A 21,695-nucleotide genomic window follows, 5' to 3' on the forward strand; every position below is an offset into this window, starting at 1 on the left:
GTCTAAATTCTTTCTCCTGATTGGCTACAAACCCTGTGGGAGAAGGGGTCGTGACTTTTCACCACTAAGGATTCACCATATAAGAAGTCAGCAGAGCGAGTGTGAGAGAGCCAGGCTGACCAAGGTTCAAACTCCTCAGTTTTCTGTTTCCTCATGTAAAGTAGGGCTTAGCACTATTCCCCATCTCATCTGTATCCCTAGGCCTTCCTGTGAGAGTCATATGAGGACTGTCTGTGTGGAAGCTCTTTGTGATATGTGAAGCCCATCCCATGTGTTAACAGGCCTGAGTGTCTGCAAATAAGACTACTGGCACAACTGCCATCTGTCCCCTTCTGCCTCCAGGATACAACTGAAAGAAAATTAAAAAAAAAAAAAAAAAAAAAAAAAAAGCCTGGGGCGCCACCTACTGGCTGAAAATACGAATTGCACCCAACCCGCTGCAACAGCAAAGAAGCTAGTACCAGTATTTCCAACCTGGAGTCATTGTAATTTTTGCCACAGCCTTCATGATACCATATTATATACTAATATTTTTCTTTCAACAACTCATTTTGTATAAATAACTTCATTTTAAAATCAACTTTACTCATTACTATAAATGGAAAACTAATTAACACTTGCCCCTCAAAAGAATAAAACTGTGAAATAAATACAATGAAAATAAAACACTGAGATCTGCCAGGAACTGGGACTTGTGAAAGCTCAGCCTTGAGTTCACTGTTAGTGCTGAAGATGAACAAAGGAGCACAACTGGAGACTGAGTCACCCCTCCAGCCATGATCCTGGCCTTGGGGGCAACACTGCCCTGGAATACCAAGAAACAGGCCTCTTCTGAGGAAAGGTGACCTTCCCACGTTCCCACTTCCCTTGGCCAGGGTGGCAGAAGGAAAGTTTGGAAGCCCCAAGAAGTAGAAAATAAGCTCTTGTATTGCAGCATATTCCATCAGAGCCTGAGCGGGTCAGTACTGAATGCCCAGTGGCAGCGCCCAGAGCTCACAAGGGTGCTCCGCTTGGCGACACGTCTGGCTTCAGGCCAGAAGTCCTCCACAGGCCTGAGTATCCCCTCGCCCGTCTCCCAGCTCTGGCCTGGAGAGCTGCTCTTGGATCTGCAGCCGCTGAGCTGTCCAGCGGGTCACCGGGAGCCGCCACTCTCCCCAGTGCTGGGTCGTGTGTCTTGTCCTCCGGAGCCCAGCCTGCTGCTACAGCTGCATGGCCTCCTGCTCCACTGACTGCTCTGAGGGCGCCAGGTACTTCTCCTGCAGGCCCAGGGTGCTGATGGGGGGCTTGTCAAGGCTGACAGCACAGGCAAGGATGGGGACCTGGTCTGGGCAGGATCTGATCTCTGTGATGCCCGCCTCCCAACTGTGTCTGGCAGGTTCCTCCCATCCTGTTCCCTTCCTCATAATTATAGCTTCAGGCCACGGGGACCAACTGGCCTGAGAAGTCCCTTGAAGCATCCAGACCCACATGCTCCTCTTCGTGCCTCTCCCCCACACTGCTGAGCAGCAGAGGACTGGAGTGCGCCAACCTTCCGGCTCTGTGCTGTGGCACACGCTCTGGAGCCGTGCCCCTCAAACATGGCACAGCCCTCAGCTCCCATCCCTGCTACCCCCACCTGAAGAACCTGCCCTCTCCTCTTCCTTTTCTTGCTTCAGTGAGCACCACCACCCCTGAAAAGTCAAAGTGTTAACTGCTTAGTCGTGTCGGACTGTGACCCCCTGGACTACAGCCCATCAGGCTCCTGTGTCCATGGAATTCTCCAGGCAAGGATACTGGAGTGGGTAGCCATGCCCCTCCTCCAGGAGTCACAGGTTTTCCTCATCCAGGGATCAAACCTGCATTGCAGGCACATCCTTTACCATCCAAGCCACCAGGGAAGCCCTACAACCACCCCTACCACCTGGGAGTCTAACTTCTGCTCCACCTCCTTCTATCCTATAACCATCTGGGCACTAGCTCTGGTTGTCTATCTCCTTAGTATTTTTCCCAGGCCACACCCTTTTTTCTATTCTCTCTATTCTTTCTAACAGTTCATCCGTTCTGACTTGGAGGCTAAAAACGCTCCTGCTCCCAATCACATCCCTTAAATGCACTTTCTGTACTTAGAGGTGCTTTTCAAAAATGGACATCTGATTGCATCACGCTCAGCTCATGGGTAGGATGCTGGTTCCCACCGGCCACCCACAGACCGAAGTCCACACTCCACCACTGCCCACTTCCCTTGACCACTGCATCTCCCCTTCTCCTTCACGTTCAAGACACCAGGCAAACTGAAGTTCCTGTGTCTCTCCCTAGTGACCAGTGCCCTTTCATGGCTGGGCCTCTGTATTTGTTGCTCCTTCTGATCAATGTCCTCCCTTATGCTCAGGTACAGACAACACTGAAGCCTTCTAAGGCACCAGCCACCAGTGAGCCCACTGGTCAACAGGAAACTAGCCTCCATGGTGGAGGCTAGTGAGGAAGGATACGAGGAGAAATGGAAGTCAGCTCCCATGGCGGCAGACATCATGGCCTCCAGGCTCCGCTGCTCCTGGACCCCAAAGCAGTAGCCGTTGGCTTTATCCACAGCCTGCAGCACCCGCTGGATACTATCCTTATCCTGAGCGGGGAGGAGAGAAACAGAGGTATGTGGAACTGAGGTTGTACCAAACCAACTGCATTCTCCAAATATGCCCCCTCCATCTTGCCTTGTGAAGCCTCTAGTCCATGCAGCTTCCTTGGCCTGGAATATATCTACAGTCTCCCCAGAGGCCCCATCTTTCCTGACTACCAACTCACCCAAATTAGAACAGATAAGCTCCTCCATGCACACTCACCATCCCCTGGGTTTATCCCCACTGTAGCTATGAGCCTACCAGCTTACTGTTAACAAGTTAGTAACTCCCCCACTGGACTGTGCACCCCTTGAGGTCAGGAACTTGTGTGCCCAGGCATCCCCAGTGCCTGGCATAGCACTTAGCTAACAGCAGGCACCCAGTAAATATGCATGTAACTTATTTGTTCCTCCATATAAAAGTGGTAAGGATGGTCCCTACATCACATGACGGGAAAGAGATCAAAACAGTGCATGTAACAGCCCTTAGCACACACACACAAAATGTCTAATACAGAAAGCCTTCAACAAGTTGTAAATTGTATGATTAATATTATAGGGTTCACCTCCTCATTGTAGAGGAGAAAAGTGTGGCATTAAACAGAAGAGACAAGTTCTTTTAAGTCAGCAGAAAGGAATCTAACACGTACCTTCGTCTCCCAGGTTCCCTTTGCAGGGTACAAGGTGAGAGGCACAAGGGTTGGGTACTACTTCGCGAAGTCAACAGACAGTTGCATCTGGAAAGAGCCTGAAAGACTTGTCCCGGGCCTTGGGCAGGTCCCCGGCTGGGGACTTTCTGAACTCATCCATTTTCACACAGAGGAGGTAACATATGTGGAGAGAACCCAGCAAAACAGAACAGATAGGGCCAAAGTCTGGTCCATCCTCTTTACTGGATTCCTGCCTCCCACTGGTCTCGAAGCCAATGAGACTGAATGATAGCTGGACCCAGGACAAGGACCACTGTTTGAGGCCTCAAAGCCTCCTATATCCTTGGTCTGGAAGTGCAGTTCCAGGCACTTCAGAGCCAAAAGCCAAGGGAGGAGTCCTTCTAGTGCCTAGTATAAGCACACCTCGGAGATACTGTGGGTTGGGTTCTAGAGTATTCCAATAAAGCAAATCCCACGATCAAGTGAGTCACATGAATATTTCGGTTTCCCAGTGCATATTAAAGTTGTGTTTATGCTATACTGTAGTCTACTAAGTGTACAATAGCATTATGTCTAAAAAAATATATATATACCTTAATCAAAAAGTACTTTATTGCTAAAAAATGCTATCATCTGAGCCTTCAGTGAGTCATAATGTTTTTGCCGGTTGAGGGTCTTGCCTCCATTTTGAAGGCTGCTGCCTGATCAGGGTGGTGGTGACTGAAGGCTAGGATGGCTGTGGCAATTTCTTAAAATAAGACAACAGTGAAGTGTGAAGCATCAATTGACTCTTCTTTTTATGAACCATTTCCCTGTAGCATGCAATGCTGTTTGACAGCATTTAATAGCATGACAGTAGAACTTCTTCCAAAATTGGAGTCAGTCCTCTGAAACCCTGTTGCTACTATATCAACTGAGTTCATGTGATATTCTAAATCCTTTGTTGCCATTTCATCCTTCACAGTATCTTTACCAGTAGTTTCCATCTCAAGAAACCACTTGCTCTGCTCATCCCTGAGAAGGAACTCATCCATTCAAGTTTTTTCATGAGATCGCAGCAATTCAGTCACAGCTTCAAGCTCTTCTAATTCTAGTTCTCTTGCCATTTCTACCAATCTGCAATTACGTCCTCCACAGAAGTTTTGAACCCCTCAAAGTCACCCAAAGGGCTGGAATCAATGTCTTCCAAACTCCTGTTAATGTTGATATTTTGACCTGTTCCCATGAATCACAGACGTTCTTAATGACATCTAGAATGGGGATCCTTTCCAGAAGATTTTCAATTTACTTTGCCCAGAACCACGAACCAAATCACCATCTGTGGCAGCTACACCCTTCAGAAATATATTTCTTAAATACTAAGACTTGAAAGTCAAAACGATTCCTTGATCCACGGGCTGCAGAATGGATGCTATGTTGGCAGGCATGAAAACATCTCCATCACAGCCCTTGGGTGAATAGGTGTCTTGTTAATGAGCAGTAATATTATGAAAAGAGTCTTTTTTTCTGAGTAGTAGGTCTCAATAGTGGGCTTAAAATATTTAGTGAAACATGTACACAGATGCGCTGTCATCCAGGCTTTGTTGTTCCATTTACAGAGCACAGACAAAGTAGATTTAACAGAATTCTTAAGGGCCCTAGGATTTTCAGAATGCTAAGTGAGCTCTGGCTTCAACTTAAAGTCACGAGATGCATTAGTCCCTAACAAGAGTCAGCCTGTCCTTTGAAGCCAGGCACTGACTCCTCTCCAGCTACAAAGTCCTAGATAACATCTTCCAGTAGAAGGCAGTTCTGTCTACACTGAGAATCTGCTTAGTGATGCCACCTTCATTAATTATCTCAGCGAGGTCTTCTGGGTAATTTGCTGCAGCTTCTCCTTAGCACTTGCTGCTTTGCTTACACTTTCATGTTACTGGGGTGGCTTCCTTCCTTAAACCTCAGGAACCAACCTCTGCAAGTTTCAAACTTTTCTTCTGTAGCTTCCTCACCTCTCAGCCTTCAAAGAACTGGAAGAAGTTTGGTAGGGCCTTGCTCTGGACTGGGCTTTGGCTTAAGGAAATGCTGTGGCTGGTTTGATCTATTCAGACCTCTAAAACTTTCTCCATATCAGCTTTCTGATATGCTGAAAGATTTCTGTTGTGCTTTCTTACCACTCCTGTGTTCAGTGAAGCAGCACTTCTGATTTCCTTCATGAATTTTTCCTTTGCATTTACAACGTGGCAAACCATTTGGCACCAGAGGCCTAGCTTTCGGCCTTTCTTAGCTTTTCGACATGCTTTCCTCACTAATTTTAAGTGTTTCTAGCTTTTAAAGTGAGAGGTGGGAAGCTCTTCCTTTCACTTGAACACAGAGGCCAGTGTAGGGTTATTAACTGGCCTAATTTCCACATTGCTGTGTTTTAGGGAATAAGGCCGCCCAAAGAGAGGAAACGAGATGGGGGAATGGCCAGTCAGCGAAGCTGTCAAAATACACATGCCATCTGTGGATTAAGTTCACTGTCTTATATGGGTGTAGTTGATGGTGCCCCAAACAATTGTAGAGAGTAACATCAAAGATCACTGATTACAGATCATCATAACAAATATAATAATAATGAAAAAGCTTAAAACATTGTGAGAATCATCAAAGTGTGACATGGAGACATAAAGTGAGCAAATGCTGTTGGAACATACACTTGTTGAATAAAGGGTTGCCACAAACCTGCAATTTGTTAAAAAAAAAAAAAAAAGCAGTAGCTGTGAAGTACAGTAAAGTGAATTGCAAAAAAATGAGATGTCCTTAGGGTCTGCCGGTCTGCAGTTAGCCCTCTGAGCTTTCACTGTCCAAGGCCCAGGTTCAGTCCCTGGCTGGGGATTCCACAAGTTGCGCAGCACGTCCGAAAAAGAGAGAGAGAAAAAAAAAAAAAGAAGTATGCTTGTACCTGGATATTGAGAGGGATGAAGGAGACTAGGCTGTAGTCTTCAATGAGCTGCACCAGTTTCTCATTGAGCTGCCGGTAGTGGCGGAAGAAAGGATCCGAAGCAAGATGGTCCAGCAGATAGGAGAGGTCCAGGACCTCTGTGTAGTAGTCCAGGTTGAAGGCTAAGAAGAGAAACTGGTTAGCACAGGGAACTCTATTCAATATCCTGTGATAAAGATAAACCACAATGGAAAAGAATACGAAAAAGAATATATATATATATGTGTGTAACTGAATCACTTTGTTAACACAACATTGTAAGTCCATTATACTTCAATTAAAAAAGAAGAGAAGAGAAACTGGTATTAGGAGCAGCTGGAATCAGGCAAAAGACCTGAGAACAGGGAACGTATTTTTTTCTTTCTTCCTTTACCTTCATTTACTCACTCATTCATTCAACAAATATTTGTTGAGGCAGTGAAATGAACTTACTAAGAAGAAAACAACTGATTTCACTTGTTGGCTCTGCCATTTACTAGCTCCCTGGGCAGTTACCCACCTCATGAGGCTACTGTGAGGATTAAGTGCTATAAACCTCAGTGTCTCGTTCAGAGAAGTGCCTGATCAATGGTAATAAGACTGAATATGTACCAGTAATACAGCTTGGCCCCTGCCTCACGAGGCTCACAGCCAGGCAGTGCCCCCAGGACCCGGCACAGACACTCTAACTCATCTACCTAGCAGGCTGGCCTCTTGGGAAAATGACTTTTCCTTTCTGGGCCAGTTCCTTCCTAGCGTAAAATGAGAAGATCAGAATAGATGACTCAGAGGTCCCTGAACTCAGTTCTATGAATACAAACTTCCTCTTAAGAGAAGGAAAGTAGGCCTTCCCACATTATCCATTTCTGCCTGGAAGACTCAGGCAGTTGGGAACTTTGCAGGTCTGTCCCAAAGTCAGTTGAGGGAATCTGGCTATCAGGACCAACTGACTCACGCCCTGAGCTCTGCTTTCTGTATTCTTACCAGCCCTGATTAGAAACTGCCACCCCTGTGCCTGCAAAGAAGAAAATGTGGGCATTCCAACAAACTTCTTGGATTGTCTGACAGCTGTGTTTCTCACTGAGAATGGAGAAACTGCAGCCAGGTACGCTGGCACTTGGATTTCCTCTCAGCTAACTTGCTAGCTGAGTGACTGACCTTGGGCTATTCATGTAGCTTCTCTGGGTCTCAACTGCCTGATCTGGTGTGTACCTCAGTCTCCTGTGAGGATGACTGGCAAGAGTCAAAGCTAGAAATGCAGAGGACAAACATGTAGCCATCGGGAGTGGAGGCTGTGAAGCGGGGAGAGAGGTTTGGAAGGACACAAATCTGCACACAGATAAACTGGGGGTTTATCTTGTCAAGAGATGGCCCAGGACTCTGGGCGGAGGTGGTTCCTCCGAGGTGCTGACATCCTTCTGTGTCCCAGCTGGCAGCCAGTCACCCTCCCTGGACAAGGCCCTGACACTTCACTCTCCCCCCAACCTCCTTTCAGCTGTTCTTCTCTACGTTCTTTTGTGGCTGAAGATGGTATTTAAAGAACTGATGCTCCAGTCAGCAGAGCGCTAGTTTTGCAGGAGAAAAACGCTGGCAGCTAGAACCCTAGGCAACACGCCTGCCTCGTGCCAGCCTGCTTCTCCCTCTGTTGTTCCCACCTTTATCCATTCACTGGTTCAGTCAGAAACGTGAGGGCCATTCTTAATTCCTCTATGTCCAATCCACCAGCAAATCCTATTTCCTGAATTAAGTTTTATATCTGTCTCCTCTTTGTTCCCACCAACCACCGCCTGGGTTGCTGCAAAACCCTCCTACAGGATCTGTTTTCATTCTCGCCTCTTTCAATTCACAAGGCAGCCAGAAGGGCCTTTTCAGTTCACGGTGCTCTCCTGCTTCATATTCATCAGTGGCTTTCCTCTTTAGCCCTTGCCCACCCCTCTGACCTCGCTTCCTCCTATCACTCTCTGAGCTACACTGGGCTCCCCCACTCCCCACCCCCTTTCCCTTGAACACAAAAATCTCTTTCCCTAAGGGCCTTTACCATTACTGGATCCCCTGTCTAGGACACGTCTGCTTTGGCTGGCTCTTTTTACTACTCAGCTCAAATAGTACAGTTTACACCCTCCTTCTCATTCACTCACTATCCATCATTTTCTTCTAATTCCTTTATAATACATATCACCATCTGTAGCTCTCTTGTCCCCAAAACCCAGAATAGTATCTGGCATGGAGGGGCACAAAATAAATGGGCAGGGGTCAGATCTGCCTGTGGCTACTATCACCAGGCCATACATGATCCCTGGGAGCGGCTTCCTTCAGCAGAGATCTCTGCATCACTCCAGCCCAGCTGCTGCCCTGGGCTGCCAGAACGGGATCTCTTACCCAGCTTCCCATAGTGTTCGATGAGGTCCATCTTGGAGAGGAGGTTGACGTGGGGCAGCTCCACATGCAGCATGGTGGCCAGGGAAGTACACAGCACCGAAATGAACTTGGCAGGGTCTGTGCAATAGTGAGAATCCACCAGGTGAACAGCAGTCAGCTGGGAAGGGAGGAAGGGAAAGGCGTGAGAGTGGCCTGGGGAAGCAGGGAACATTAGGGCCTCTGTCCCTCCCATCAGATTGGGGACTTCTGAGGGCAAAGGGCAAGTCTTCCCATTAGTCTCCTCCTCCTTCTGTTTCATTCTAACAGCCACAGCTAACCCTTATCCCAGGAGAGGTGGAACATTTTTTCCTACAAGACGCCTTGCACTGAGCCTCCCAGTGGGCACTGCATCTGACTCCACTGTTTCACTTCCTTTGGCCCACCAAGTCACAACAACAATCATCATGCCACTTTCCACTTAACTCCTTCTATACTCCCAATAATCCCAAATAGGGTAGTGACACATCCATTCTACAGATAAGAAAACTTGAGGTTCAGAGAGATTAAACTGACTTGACCAGGACCACACAGTGTGGAGTCAGTGGCAAAGCCAGAATTCGAACTCACACCTGTTTTACTTCAAAGCGTCTGGGCCCCTACCTCACTGAGGGACATGGGGGCGTGGCATCTGTTCTCCTCCCTGTCTCAGTTCTTCCATCTGCAAAATAGGCCCGCCAGACCCCAGACGCACCCTGAGGTCCCACTGCGTCATCTGGGAGAAGATGCTGCGCAAGGCTCCGTGGTGCGTGCAGAGCTCCACTTGGCCAGGGCAGTCGAAGAGGAAGTAGTGGCCGCGCAGGGGGTCGAGCTTGGCACGCAGCCAGTCCAGGTTGGCCTCCAGGTACTCCATGCAGTAGAGCAGGCCGCCGTTGGGGCCCAGCTGCAGCGAGTCCATCACGTCGCCCAGCCCCACCAGCTCGCCCACGTCCACGGCGCACTCGTAAGGCAGCCCCTCGTTGGCTGGGTCCAGGTTCACCACCGCCACGCGCCGGCCCAGCGCGCGCAGGAACTCGCTCATGCCCAGACAGTATGTGGTCTTCCCCGAGCCCGGCGGACCGATCACCGCCTGCCCAAACGCCGTGGTCGGAGCGGCTCCCGCCATGGGCGGCCGGCACACGGCTCCGTGCGGAGCAGCTGAGCGCGGCAGGGGCGGGAGACGGGAGCCACACCGGAGATGAGTTCTGAGGGCGACGACGGGATTCCCCCAAAGTGCGCTTCGCCCCGCGCTGGAGGCGATGGCCGGGGCTCGCCTGAGGAAGAGGAGGGAACCCGCGCGCTGTGGAGGGTCAGATGGCCAGGTACCGACGGGACCTGCACCCGACTTCCGGATGACGTCGGGAAAACCCGGCCTGGAGAGGAAGTCCCGCCCTCACGATGACGACACAACTTGGCGCCGAGAGCTGTGGAGATAAACCCCGAGTGGTGACGCCGGGGTGTGGAGCCGACTTGGTGCCCTGCAGGGACCTTTCCGGGGGTTTTCCCACCTTACTCCTGGCCCAAATCCGAAGAGAAAGAGAAATTCGGTAGTTAACTTTTTTATTTTCTCGTTAGGTCGCAGACCCGGGACATCTGCGGCGGGTTGTCCGCTGCTCCGGGCCCAGCCACTGAAGGGTAGACACTGGAGAGCCCGCCCCAAGACCGTCTCTTAGGAGCACGAGCCCTCTCCTCTTCCGTGTCCTTAACCCCCCTCTTTCTGGGCTTCATGGTAACCTTCTCCCAGGAAGGTTTTGCTGATAACCTCAGTCAGTCCAGCTTTTCAAGGGGCTGGGGGAGGCAACAGAAGCAAGCCGAAAAAATAGGGACTAGGGTTAGGAGACCAAGGAGGAAAAGTCATTAAGCCCTTTCATTAAAGGGGAGGATACAACGGGGGCTTTTTGTAAAAATGTCCCTGAGGTAGACAACCAGAAGGCAAGTTCTGAACAAAGCATCCTGAACAACCGTGCAGACTGCTGCTCCCAGAGTTCTTTCTGCCTTCGGTGGAAGATAAGGCTGGGCACAGGGCTGCCACTGTGCAGTTATGAGTGATCTGATGAAGGGGGAGTCCTTGAACCTGTCACTGAAGCTCTGAGAGGCTGTTCAAGGCACGGCTGGAACTCCTCACAAAAGCCAGGTCTGTGCGAAACTTCATGCTGGTGGGTGGCTGGCGGCGGAGCAGCAACTCTCCTTGGTCCTGGGGTAGGGGCTCATCGTAGACGGTGGAGATGAGCCCCAAGCCAGTTCCACGGGGCCTCTTCGGTTGCCCAAATGGCTGGAGCTTCTCTCCATGGTACCTGAAACAAAAACAGGACTCTCAGTGAGAGGGGTGCTCTCTTGCCCCAGTAAAGGGGTTGGGAAAGAACAGGGTAATAGCTACTACGTATCTTCAGTTCAGTTCAGTCGCTCAGTCGTGTCTGACTCTTTGCGACCCCATGGACTGCAGCATGCCAGGCCTCCCTGTACATCACCAACATATCTGGTTTGTCCCAAAGACAGAGCATTGAAATCTCCTGCCCCCTCATCTTATCTGTTGATGGTGCCAGCAACCAGGGGCCTCACATACTGCTTTCATTTTAAATAGTACACAAAATTCAGAACAACTGTTACCACTTTATGACTTACAGTCACTCCCTAACAGCAATCAAGTCCAAATTCCTCAGACTTGAGGGAATGACTCCCCCAGGAGATTAATCATCCTGTCAAGCTTGAGGACTCTGTCTTGAAAAGACTAGTGCAAGATCTACTTTTTCCTTCTAATTCTACTTTAAAGTTCAATCCCCAGGGGCACTCTATCACCCAACCCAGAACCAGAGGGAAGGGGGAACCAGGGTACAGCTGGCTCACTTGGGCTCCCAGGGAAGTCCCTCAGCCATACTCACCCCAATCCACGCTTGCATCTGGGGTGCTGGCCGTCATTATCCAGGGCCTCGGGCACGCCTGAACACTGGCTGCCCAGGCCCTGGCCCTCAGCCCAGCCCTGCCGTTCCAGCACCTTCCGCCCAATGCCCTGCAGAGGAAAGAGAGAAGACTCAAGACATGGGGCTCCTGTGGGGGCAGGGGAGGGAATGGGGGTAAAGAAGGAAAAGAAAGGGGTCAGTGGGCTGGGCACAATGCTTACCTTGGTATGGCGCTCGAAGGTGCCCACCTGGTGTCTGATCGCAGAGCCAGCCTCCTGGCCGTCACGGAGCCTCCGTTCTAGACGCATTTGGACAGAGTCTCGGGCGTCTTTGTCTCCACCATCTGAGGAAGCAGAGCCCAGTTTGTGGAAAGGTCTCTCTCAGCAGAAGTAGGGAAAATCAGGTTTCTAGGCCCTCGTCACAAGATTTACATATTCATCTTTATCGTGTGTCATTACTGTATTTCTCTTATTAGACTGGGAGCTCGCCAAGAGTAAGAACCGTGGCTGTCCCATCTTACAGATGAGGAAAAACTGGTGCAGGAAAGTCACAGAGCCAAAAATGAGAGATGGAATTAGGACCCAGGTCTTCACCTCCCACTGTGTAAATCGCCCTAGGTCATGTTTTGTGTTTTTTTTTTGGCCACATTGCACAGCATGTGGGATCTTAGTTCTTCAACCAGGTATCGAACACTAAGCCCTCTGCACTGGAAACTTGGGAGTCTTAACCACTTGACCACCTGGGAGGTCTCAACCTTAGGTGATTCTTGACTCTAGAATCTAAATTTTTAACCAGAGCCTGAACTCCTGACCCTCCCACTCTACTAGGGCCTGCCCATCAGAACCAGACCTCCCTGAGGGCTGTGCCCACACATCCTTCCTCCACACAGAAAGGAAAAAGATGCTGCCCACAACCAGCACTTAATGCACTCAACTAGTGACCTTTTAAGAGACTGGTGCCCTGTCTCAGACTCTGCTAAGCAGGTCTGGTGAAGTGTCACTGCACGGCCAGGGCACCATTCCATCTCCGAGTACTGCAAGCCCGGGCCCAGTACCTGCGTCGTAGTACACGCTCATGTCCACATCCCAGTCATCAGCTGTCTGTTCATCAAAGTCTGCAGAGAGAAAAGCATCAAGCAGAGTGAACCAAGGACTCTTAGTTCTATCAAGAGTTAACTCTAGACTTAGATACACATTCTAGAACTTGGGGAGTATATTCAAGTCTCTCCTCTGGGGGGGAGGTCACTCAGAATTCGGAGGAAGGCATTTTCTCTCCACTCCCCTGATCCCCCACCCCTAGAAAGGATGGCTGGTGTCTCAAATACAACAACATAAGCCTCTTTCCTAGCCCTCTAGTCAGGTTGACCACCAGGGAACCCACTGTGTGGAGCAGAGTGCCCTGAGCAAAAACAGCAGGGACCACCCCTGCCCTTGCCTGGTGCAAGCATTACCTCCTTCCTCCTCCTGCCAGAACTGGGCATCAGTGTAAAACACCAGGCCGGAGCCACCCTTTTCCCACTTGAGCTCGATCTCCTCCTCAAAGAGCCGCTCAGAGGTCCGCTCCTGCCCCGTCACGTCCTCATGCAGTGCCTCGTGCCGCTCCCACTCCTCACCCCGGTCATCGTCCTGGGAGAAGGTGGAGAGAGGAGACCTGCTTGTCCAGCTTCCTGACCTGAGGCCCACAAGGCAGGCAGCTCGCTGCACAGGAGGTCCTAGAGATGGGACCTCAGCTCCATTCCTCCCAATTTCTTGGAGAAGGAGCACGTTTTTGTCCCCTGAGGCCTGACCTGACATCTCTCCATGCCCTGAGTGTTTCTCAACATACTTTGCCACTTCCCCTACTAGTCTTTTTTTTTTTTTAAGCTGCACCACACAGCAGGTGGGGATCTTAGTTCCCTGACCAGGGACTGAACCTGTGTCCCCTGCATTGGAAGCACTTCCCGGGCGTCCAATCTTAACCAGTGGACCTCCGGGAAGTCCCAAGCCTGACTCACTCTTATCATTGCACTTTTGGTCACGTCATTCTCCTGGCCCCTCTGCCCTGCTCTCCCATCACCACCTCTTCTACACTTGGTTAAATCCTCTTCATTCCTCAAGTGCTATAGCTCACCTGAAGTCCCCACACTGAGGCCCACAGCACTCTCATTGGTCTGCGAACTTCTCAGTGCTAATCAATAGACACTGTTTATGCCTTTCTACATTATGTCACAAAGAAAGAAGGGACAAGAGCTAATACCTACTGTCTACTGTGTCAGGCCCTTCACATACCTTAGCTCCTTTAATCACCCCAACAACCCTGTGAATAAGTACCATTATTTCCATTCTAAAGATGAGGAAATTTCGATTTGGTGAAGCAAAGTGATTTGCCCAGGATGGTACAGCAAGAGAGGGGTAGCGCCAGCCTGCAAACCCATTCCATACGATGTACCCTTTGCAGATGCTGGTTCTTCCTCTTCAGGGAGACTGAAGGCTCTTTGAGGGAAGGAAATGAGCCTTAGAGTGTCTCTGGAATCCTGTGCTAGCCCCTGTGTTTACAGCTGCTTGGCTGGACTTGTGGAATGATAGAATGACTCCTGGCTTAAAATCCTGGGTGTCCCCTGCCCCATTTATACTCCAGGAGGTCTCAGGAATCACTGCTGCAGAGCAGGTGCTGGAGAAAAGGCAGAACCACCACACTAAGGATGTGGTCCAGATGTGTTAGTAACTCTGAGCGGGGAGCTTTGAAGACACAGATCAATTGCTTTTTACACAGGGTATGCATTTAAAAAAAACTTTCCCAATAAATAACATAAAATTTCCTGATTTTATGGGTGAACAACCAAGTTTGGAGAAAGAGGAAGAAGATATGTCTATTTCACTGATGAGGTTAGACTGGAAGTTAGCATTCAATCCACAGACTCAAGGTCAGAAAACAGAGGTGACTTCTCAACCACATAATGAGAGCACACAGACGTCAGAAAAGGAGCGAAGGGGACTGGGTTCACATCCTAGCTCCGCCTCTACTTCCTTAGATGATCGTATCTCTCAGTCAGTAGATTTCATCAATGAAAGAGACCCTCCTTACATTTCTTCTGAAGCAATAAGAAGATGCCTTTGAGAATCTTTGGATAAAAGCTCTGGCCCTTTTCCCAAAGAAACATATACATGCACAAGCAAATGCAGTTTTATATTCAGTGTCAGGGAGTTCAAAGTCTTTAGAAGCCTCCTGAGGACCCCAGGTCTTGGAACACACAATTGAAGAGTGGCACTAACAATGTCTTGGCCTCTCTAAGCTGCCAGCAAGGACAAAATGGCTCTCCATACTCACATCATCTGAGTGTGACTCTTCTTCCTCTTCCTCTTCTTCCTCTGGCTCTTCACAGGAGTTGGATGGTATGTCTGCCAAGCAGCTTCCCTGGGGTATTTCCTCACCCTCGGCTGTGTACACAAACTCTTCCTGCTCCACAGTCTCTGAGTCCTCATAAGTGAAGGGCACATTGCCATAGCGCCGAGAGGAACCTGTCTTGGGGAATTGGAGCTGAAGCTGGGTGATGATCCGAGGGGGTAGGCGGCAGGCCCTAATCAATTCCAAAAAGACCCGCAGGGGAGTGCCCACATTCCCATTGGGCATCAGCACCGGTGGATTCAGCTCTGGCAGCTGCCTCAGGTCGGCCAGTGTGAAGGCTTCACTCTTAGCCTTGCGACTCTGCAGTTCCTTCCGGGTCCTGAAGGGAAAGGAGCCCAAACCTTGGAAAGCAGGGAGAAGAATGACACTTGAAACCTGAAAGTCTCCAGTAACACGTGAGAAATTGGTGTCAGAAATTGGTCAAGGTTTAAATCCTTTTGCTAATGCTGTTTCTCCCTTTCAAACTTTTCCAGAGTCCCTTCCTCTGTTCCCTGACCAGAACCACCTAGTAATTTTATGCCATTTCTCATGACCTCGGTAAGCTCACAGGTTTCGTTCAGATCTGATTCCTGATGACCTTTTGATTCTCAACTGCCACTAACCCTCACCCCCTGCACACCCTCATATCATGTGTTCCAATCATATCAAACAATTTAACATGCCCTGAAAGTTTCATGGACTTCCACATCTCTGTATCTTTGTAAATACCTTTTACTTTGAATACCATTCTTTCCCACAAACTCCTGTTTATATTTCAAGATCCAGATGAAAAGCCACATTTCCTACTCCTTCTAGGAAATTGGTTTCTCCTCTGTCATCTCACAGTAGTGGGAGATAAAGAGCACAGGCTCTGGAGCAAAATGCCTGGTTAATACTGTGACTGTCGTCTTGTACCATAACTTCTGTATCCTTCAGTTTCCTCACTTACAAAATGGGTAACAATAGCTCCTACCATATAGGATTGTTGTCAGGAGTCAATAAGAAAATGAAAGGCTTAGAACAGTGCCTAATAAGGAAGTGTTCAGTAAATGTTAACAATTAGAATGGCATCTCTGTAACAGTTACCTTTTTTATAAATCTGTGTTCCTTTTTGGATTCTAAGCACAGACTGTGTCCAACTGTTCTCTGCATACCAGCGAGTCATACTCAAGTCTATCAATACAGGCTAGATTTGTTGAATGAATAAATCAGAGGGCCCTGCACTGTGTTTCCTGTTTCCATATCAAAGTGATTTCCCATGGAAATGGGAACAGTCCAAATAAAAAACCTTGTCTCTTCATCTGCATCTTGCCAGAGGAGCCTGGCGTGCTGCAATCCATAGGATTGCAAAAAGTTGGGAGACTGAGCAACAACTGCATCTTGCCAAGAGAGGACTGGGTGGGGGACAACAAAGAAGGGGCAACAAAAACAATACTTGACTTCCTTTTCAGCCCTCTATGTCAGTGCAAAATCGAAAGGATCTAGGAATAGACTTAATAAATTGGAAAGATCATCTGAATAGGCCTCTGTTTCCCCCCTCTCCCCGAGTTTTTCTACCGTGCAAGCTAAGCCTGAAACTTTGTCCAGAAATTATCTAAACTCTTGAAGAGCCCTAACGAGGGACCTAACTTATCACTCCTCAGGAAAGGTGCCTCTGTTCCAGTGCCTGTAGGCCAAGTCTAGTCTTCCCACGGGTACCTGATGCCTCAGTAGGTAACCGAAGTCTGCGGATGAAACAACGACCAGGTAACCAAGTCCCCTGAGAATCCAGCCACCGGCGGCCCGAGTACATGCGGAGAAACCTCTGGGCTTGAGCGGCCCCCCGTACAGAGACAACACAGCAGCAGCTGCGGGTCCGGGTGGGGCTAGAGTCCTGAGTGGAGAGAGCACCGGCATCGCTGAGTGACGTCTGGGCAAGACCCTCGCGGATAGGAGTTGGGGTAGAGCCGGGAGCAGCCTGGGGAGGGGCCCGCTCAGGCCGATGCCGGTAATGGAAACAGAGGAAGCCACAGTCGCGCTGTTCCCGGAACTGGCTGAAGTAGCTCCGAAGCTGGGCTGACCGCAACTCCGAGGGGATACCGCTCACGACTAAATAAACTGCCGCCTCCTCTTCTGCCTCGCCGGACGCGGCCATCTTGGCTGTCACATGATCGGCTGGAATCAACTCTCGCGAGAACATCGCGAGCTGGCGCTGAGGTGTAGCGACACTGCGTATCCGGTGATGAGTCAGCCGGGTTTGTGGCTATGGAATCTAGAGCTGGGAAGGTTCGACGAAGTCGTTCTGTCTTTTTCCCAGAGACAGGCAAGTGGTGATGGAAAAAGTCACCTGAGAAGTGGTGTTACAGCGTTCTTTTACAAGGCTCTAGTGAGGATCAAATCAGAAGCCTGAGGGAGGGACAGTGTTTAAGATTTCCCAAACCTAATTGGAATTATCAGTTTAGAGCTTTTTCAGTCCTTAATCCATTCATTCTTCCGAAACATATTGGTGAACTCCCACAAATCATTTAGAAAAAGAGAATCCGGGGCTTCCCTGGCTCAGTTCCCTGTTGTTTTCATGATAACGGGGAGCCGCGAGTATGAGAAGGCTTTCCGTACTTATTTTCATTATTCATCTTTGTACGCCTTTCACATAGTAGATGCTTAGGGAAAGCTGGTTGGTTGTTGGAGGCCTTGCTGCCTTTGGGAGGGGTCAAGAAATGATCCCTCCCAGGGATCCTGCCTTGAGGGAGACCTGGGTTCGATCCCTGAGTTGGGAAGATCCCTAGGAGAAGGGAATGGCTACCCATTCCCGTATTGGGCTTCCCTGGTGGCTCAGATGGTAAAGAATCTACCTGCAATGCAGGAGACCCGGGTTCGATCCCTGGGTTGGGAAGATCACCTGGAGGAGGGCATGGCAACCCACTCCAGGACTCTTGCCTAGAGAATCCATCCTGTGGTCAGAGAAGCCTGGCGGGCTGCAGTCCATAGGGTCGTACAGAGTCAGACATGACTGAAGCAACTAAAGGCAATCCAATTGAAAAGTGGGCTGAAGACCTTTCACAGAAGAGAAACACATTCAATTAATAATGAAAGATACTCAATCTCATTTCATCAAGGAAATGTGAGACCCACTTCATAGCCAGGAGATTGGCAAACATTTTAAAATCCTCAAATCAGTGCTCGCTTCCGCAGCACATATACTAAAATCCTCAAATCCTCCCTTAAATCCTGAAGATGTAGAGCAACTGGAGCTCCCTTATACTGTTAGAAGTGTAAACTGGTACTGCTGCTTTGGAAAACAATTTGGCATTACCCTGTAAAAGTGGAACTCCACATATCTTTGACCCAGAAATTCCACTTCTAGTTATATGTTTTGTTTTTTTAATTGTTTACTTATTTGGTTGCCCTGGGTCGTCACTGCCTTGTGCAGTCCTTCTCTGGTTGTGGTGTGCGGGCCTCTCATCACAGTGGCTTCTCTTGTGGAGCACAGGCTCTAGGTCCACGGGCTTCAGTGGTTGAGTTGCCTGGGCGCAGCTGCTCTGAAGCATGTGGAGTCTTCCCAGGCCAGGAGTTAAACCTGTGTCCCCTGCTTTGGCAGGCAGATTCGGATTCCCTGTACCACCAGGGAAGTCCTCTAGTTATACGTTTTAAAGAAATTCTTGCATCTGTGTATCAGGAGATGTACTGACAATGTTGAGCCTTGCTCAAACCCTGTGATCCTGGAAAACAGTGAAAGTTAAGAAACCCCCTCCACCCTTTTGTGTTCTGGAATCAACTTACTGCAAAGAGACAACGTTCCTTTTATGACTTAGATAAAACTCATGAGTGCCTTCTTGTTTACTTATGGCAAGGCTGGATACAGACTCCAAATTTCAATTCTTTGCCTCATAAATGCTTAGATGAACTGCTTTTCCCCACAGATCAGTAAGAACAAAATGCTTGTTAACTAAAGTTTAGTTTAGCTTCTTTCCTTCCTCCAGGTCCATGAACTTTGCACTGTGTTCCTCTCCCCCAGCTTGAGCTGTGTGCAACTCCTCCTTAACAGCCCCCTTGCCCCCAAAGAATAGTCTGGGTTCAGAGTAAAACATTCTCTGAACTACTGTCCCATTATGTCATTCCCGGTCATCCCACTTCGTCACACTAAGTTCTTTCTAGCCTTATTTACTCCTTCCTATTTACTCCTTCCTATGAAAGAAAAACTCTTTGCCTGACCCTTGAGGCACGTGCGGATCTTATGGTTAGAGCTTCTCTTTGCGATAGCTTCCCTGTGTCTATTACAGTAGTTCTTTTCCTTCCTTGCAATAACTGTTACAAATAAAATCTCTCCTTCCTTAGTCCAGATTTCTTTTTATTTGACAGTATATATGAATTCATAGCTGCAGTGTTTGTAAGAGCAAAAACTGGCATTTAGTACTAATAATTTCAGGTGTATGATATTGAATGAAAATAAACAAGTCAGAAAGCACAGAATATTCCACTTATATAAAGTTCAAAAAGTACGAATCAAAAACATTTTTTAAGGATACACATGTAAGTATGCTTTAAGATCATGAAGAAAAGGGAAAAGAGGACTTCCCTGGTGGTACAGGTGATATGAATCTGCCTGCCAAAGCAGGGGACACAGGTTTAATACCAGGCCTGGTAGGTTAGAATTCTGGGCTTTCACTGCCAGGTCCTGAGTTCCATCTGAGATGCTGCAAGCCAGATGGTATGGCCAAAAATTCAGTCCTTAGCTAGCTGTGTGGATTTGGGCAAGTTACTTAATTTCTCTGAACCTAAATTTCCTCATCTACTAGATAGGAAAATTACTGCCTCCCCTTGGAGGATTGTGGTGAGAATTTAATGTCATCATGCATATACAAGTACTTAGTAAATGCCTAGCATACAGTGGTGGTGGTGATTTAGTCGCTAAATTGTGTCCTACTCTGGCAACAGCATGGACTGTGGCCCACTAGGCTCCTCTATCCATGGGGGTTCCCAGTCAAGAATACTGGATACAGTAAGCCCTCCTTAAAAGTTACCTGTGATTTTCATGATAATAGGAGCTGCGGATATGAGAGGGCTTTCTGTTCTTATTTTCAGTATTCATCTTTATATGCCTTTCACATAGTAGATGCTTAGGGAAAGCTGGTTGGTTGTTGGAGGACTTGCTGCCTTTGGAAGGGATCTAGAAATGATCCCTCCCAGGGATCCTGCAATTTGGGAGACCTGGGTTTGATCCCTGGGTTGGAAAGATCCCCTGGAGGAGGGTATGGCAACCCACTCCAGTATTCTTGGGATTCCCTGGTAGCTCAGCTGGTAAAGAATCTGCCTGTAATGCAGGATACCCCGGTTTGATTCCTGGGTTGGGAAAATCCACTAGAGAAGGGATAGGCTACCCACCCCAGTATCCTTGGGCTTCCCTGGTGGCTCAGCTGGTAAAGAATCCACCTGCAATGTGGGAGACCTGTGTTCGATCCCTGGGTTGGGAAGATCCCCTGGATAAGGGAACGGGCTACCCACTCCAGTATTCTGACCTGGAAAATTCCTTGGACTGTATAGTCCATGGGGTCGCAAAGAGTCGGACACGACTGAACAACTTTCACTTTCACTTTCTTAGAAAACTAGCATGATCGACTCAAGTTGAGCATTCATTCTGTGACTCCGTAATTCCGATTCTTATCATATAGCACCAGTTCTGCAAACATCTGTGTACCAAAACACGTGCGCAAGAATAATGCTAGCAATATTATTTGATGGACCAAATGTTCCTCAGTAGTATAATGGATAAATAAATTGTAGTGTAATGGAATACTTTACAACAATGAAAATGAATAGGTTACTGCTACATAGAGCATAGAATGGCTCTCAGATACAATATCAAGTAAAAGAAGACAAACACAAAGGAATACATGCTGTACAATTCCATCTATATAAAATTTGGGTTCCCCTGGTGGCCCAGTGGTTAGGCATCCACCCTGCAGTGCAGGGAGCACTGGTTTGACCCCTGGTCCAGGAAGATCCCACGTGCCTTGGGGCCACTAAGCCCATGCGCCCCGACCACTGAGCCCGAGTGCCACAGCTACTGAAGCCTGCACACCCTAGAGGCTGCGCTTTGCAGCAAGAGAAGCTACCACAATAACAAGCCTGAGCACCACAGCTAGGGAGTAGCCCCCACTTGCCGCAACTAGAGAAAGCCCATGCACAGCCACGAAGACCCAGTGCAGCCAAAAATAGAAATAAGTAAATTGAAAAACATTTTTTTAAAGTTTAAGGCAAGCGATATCATTTATCATGTTGGAAATCAGGGTTTAGTGACACCCTTTGGGCAGGAGGGAGAGATAGTGATGGGAAGGGTTTCTGGGGCATTGCCAATGTTCTGTTTCCTGCTCTGGGTGGTGATTACAAGGTTTATTCATTTCATGATCATTCATCAAGTTATACAGGTCTGATTTGCATACTTTATATTACACAGAAAATGTTTAGTTAAAACTATCTTTTTTAAAAATCCAAAAATTGAAAAGTAAGTGTTATACAGCAAAGAGTGTGTGCCAAAATAAAGATGGTATGTTCTGGAAAAGTTGTTAGATGACCCAAGAAGTTATGCACTTAAGATTACACACAATTGTTATTTGTGGGATGAAATTCCCAAGACCTCGAATGATGCTCAATGTGTAGTAGATTCTCAGTAAATCATCATTGATGGAATGAATATTCCTGGCACTAACATGGGGATGTGCTGTTGACTGTGGCTGAGGACTCTTTCCAGGGAAAATGGGCCACTTCCCTGGGGGAACAAGCAGGCTTGATTTCTCATCAAAAACTTAAACCCAAAAGTAACCAAGACAGTACTTTCACTCTCATTCTGCCTTACAGTGACGTGAGGAGAGGAAAGAGTCTAG

The 21,695-nt window shown here is 48.3% G+C and overlaps 2 protein-coding genes across 2 annotated transcripts; both read right to left on the minus strand.

Annotated features, from left to right (window-relative positions):
* Positions 1-261: 261 nt before the first annotated feature.
* Positions 262-10,000, minus strand: GPN2 (GPN-loop GTPase 2). Its single transcript, XM_043909380.1, has 5 exons — positions 9,291-10,000; positions 8,561-8,717; positions 6,164-6,324; positions 2,469-2,599; positions 262-1,272 (listed from the first exon to the last, which is right to left on the minus strand). Exons 1-5 carry the CDS (start codon positions 9,699-9,701, stop codon positions 1,200-1,202), a joined length of 933 nt encoding a protein of 310 aa, XP_043765315.1. The 5' UTR covers positions 9,702-10,000; the 3' UTR covers positions 262-1,199.
* Positions 10,001-10,118: 118 nt separating this feature from the next.
* On the minus strand, positions 10,119-16,998 carry GPATCH3 (G-patch domain containing 3). The gene is made up of 7 exons (XM_043909378.1): positions 16,534-16,998; positions 14,779-15,197; positions 12,923-13,097; positions 12,527-12,586; positions 11,694-11,815; positions 11,455-11,582; positions 10,119-10,869 (listed from the first exon to the last, which is right to left on the minus strand). The coding sequence occupies exons 1-7, from the start codon at positions 16,967-16,969 to the stop codon at positions 10,653-10,655; spliced, it is 1,557 nt and encodes a 518-aa protein (XP_043765313.1). The 5' UTR covers positions 16,970-16,998; the 3' UTR covers positions 10,119-10,652.
* Positions 16,999-21,695: the final 4,697 nt, after the last annotated feature.

The sequence above is a fragment of the Cervus elaphus genome, chromosome 8 (assembly GCF_910594005.1).
Source record: "Cervus elaphus chromosome 8, mCerEla1.1, whole genome shotgun sequence".
Classification (NCBI taxonomy): domain Eukaryota; kingdom Metazoa; phylum Chordata; class Mammalia; order Artiodactyla; family Cervidae; genus Cervus; species Cervus elaphus.

Excerpts from the sequence above, each read along its gene's own strand:
- GPN2 (XM_043909380.1), bottom strand. The coding sequence starts at position 9,701 with ATGGCGGGAGCCGCTCCGACCACGGCGTTTGGGCAGGCGGTGATCGGT. Across the intron at positions 6,325-8,560 it reads CGAACACTATGGGAAGCTGG|CCTTCAACCTGGACTACTAC; the intron begins GTAAGAGATCCC and ends TTCTCTTCTTAG. Across the intron at positions 2,600-6,163 it reads TCATCCCTCTCAATATCCAG|GATAAGGATAGTATCCAGCG; the intron begins GTACAAGCATAC and ends CTCCCCGCTCAG.
- GPATCH3 (XM_043909378.1), bottom strand. The coding sequence starts at position 16,969 with ATGGCCGCGTCCGGCGAGGCAGAAGAGGAGGCGGCAGTTTATTTAGTC. Across the intron at positions 15,198-16,533 it reads GTTACCTACTGAGGCATCAG|GTTTGGGCTCCTTTCCCTTC; the intron begins GTACCCGTGGGA and ends CTGCTTTCCAAG. Across the intron at positions 13,098-14,778 it reads AAGAGTCACACTCAGATGAT|GACGATGACCGGGGTGAGGA; the intron begins GTGAGTATGGAG and ends ACCTTCTCCCAG.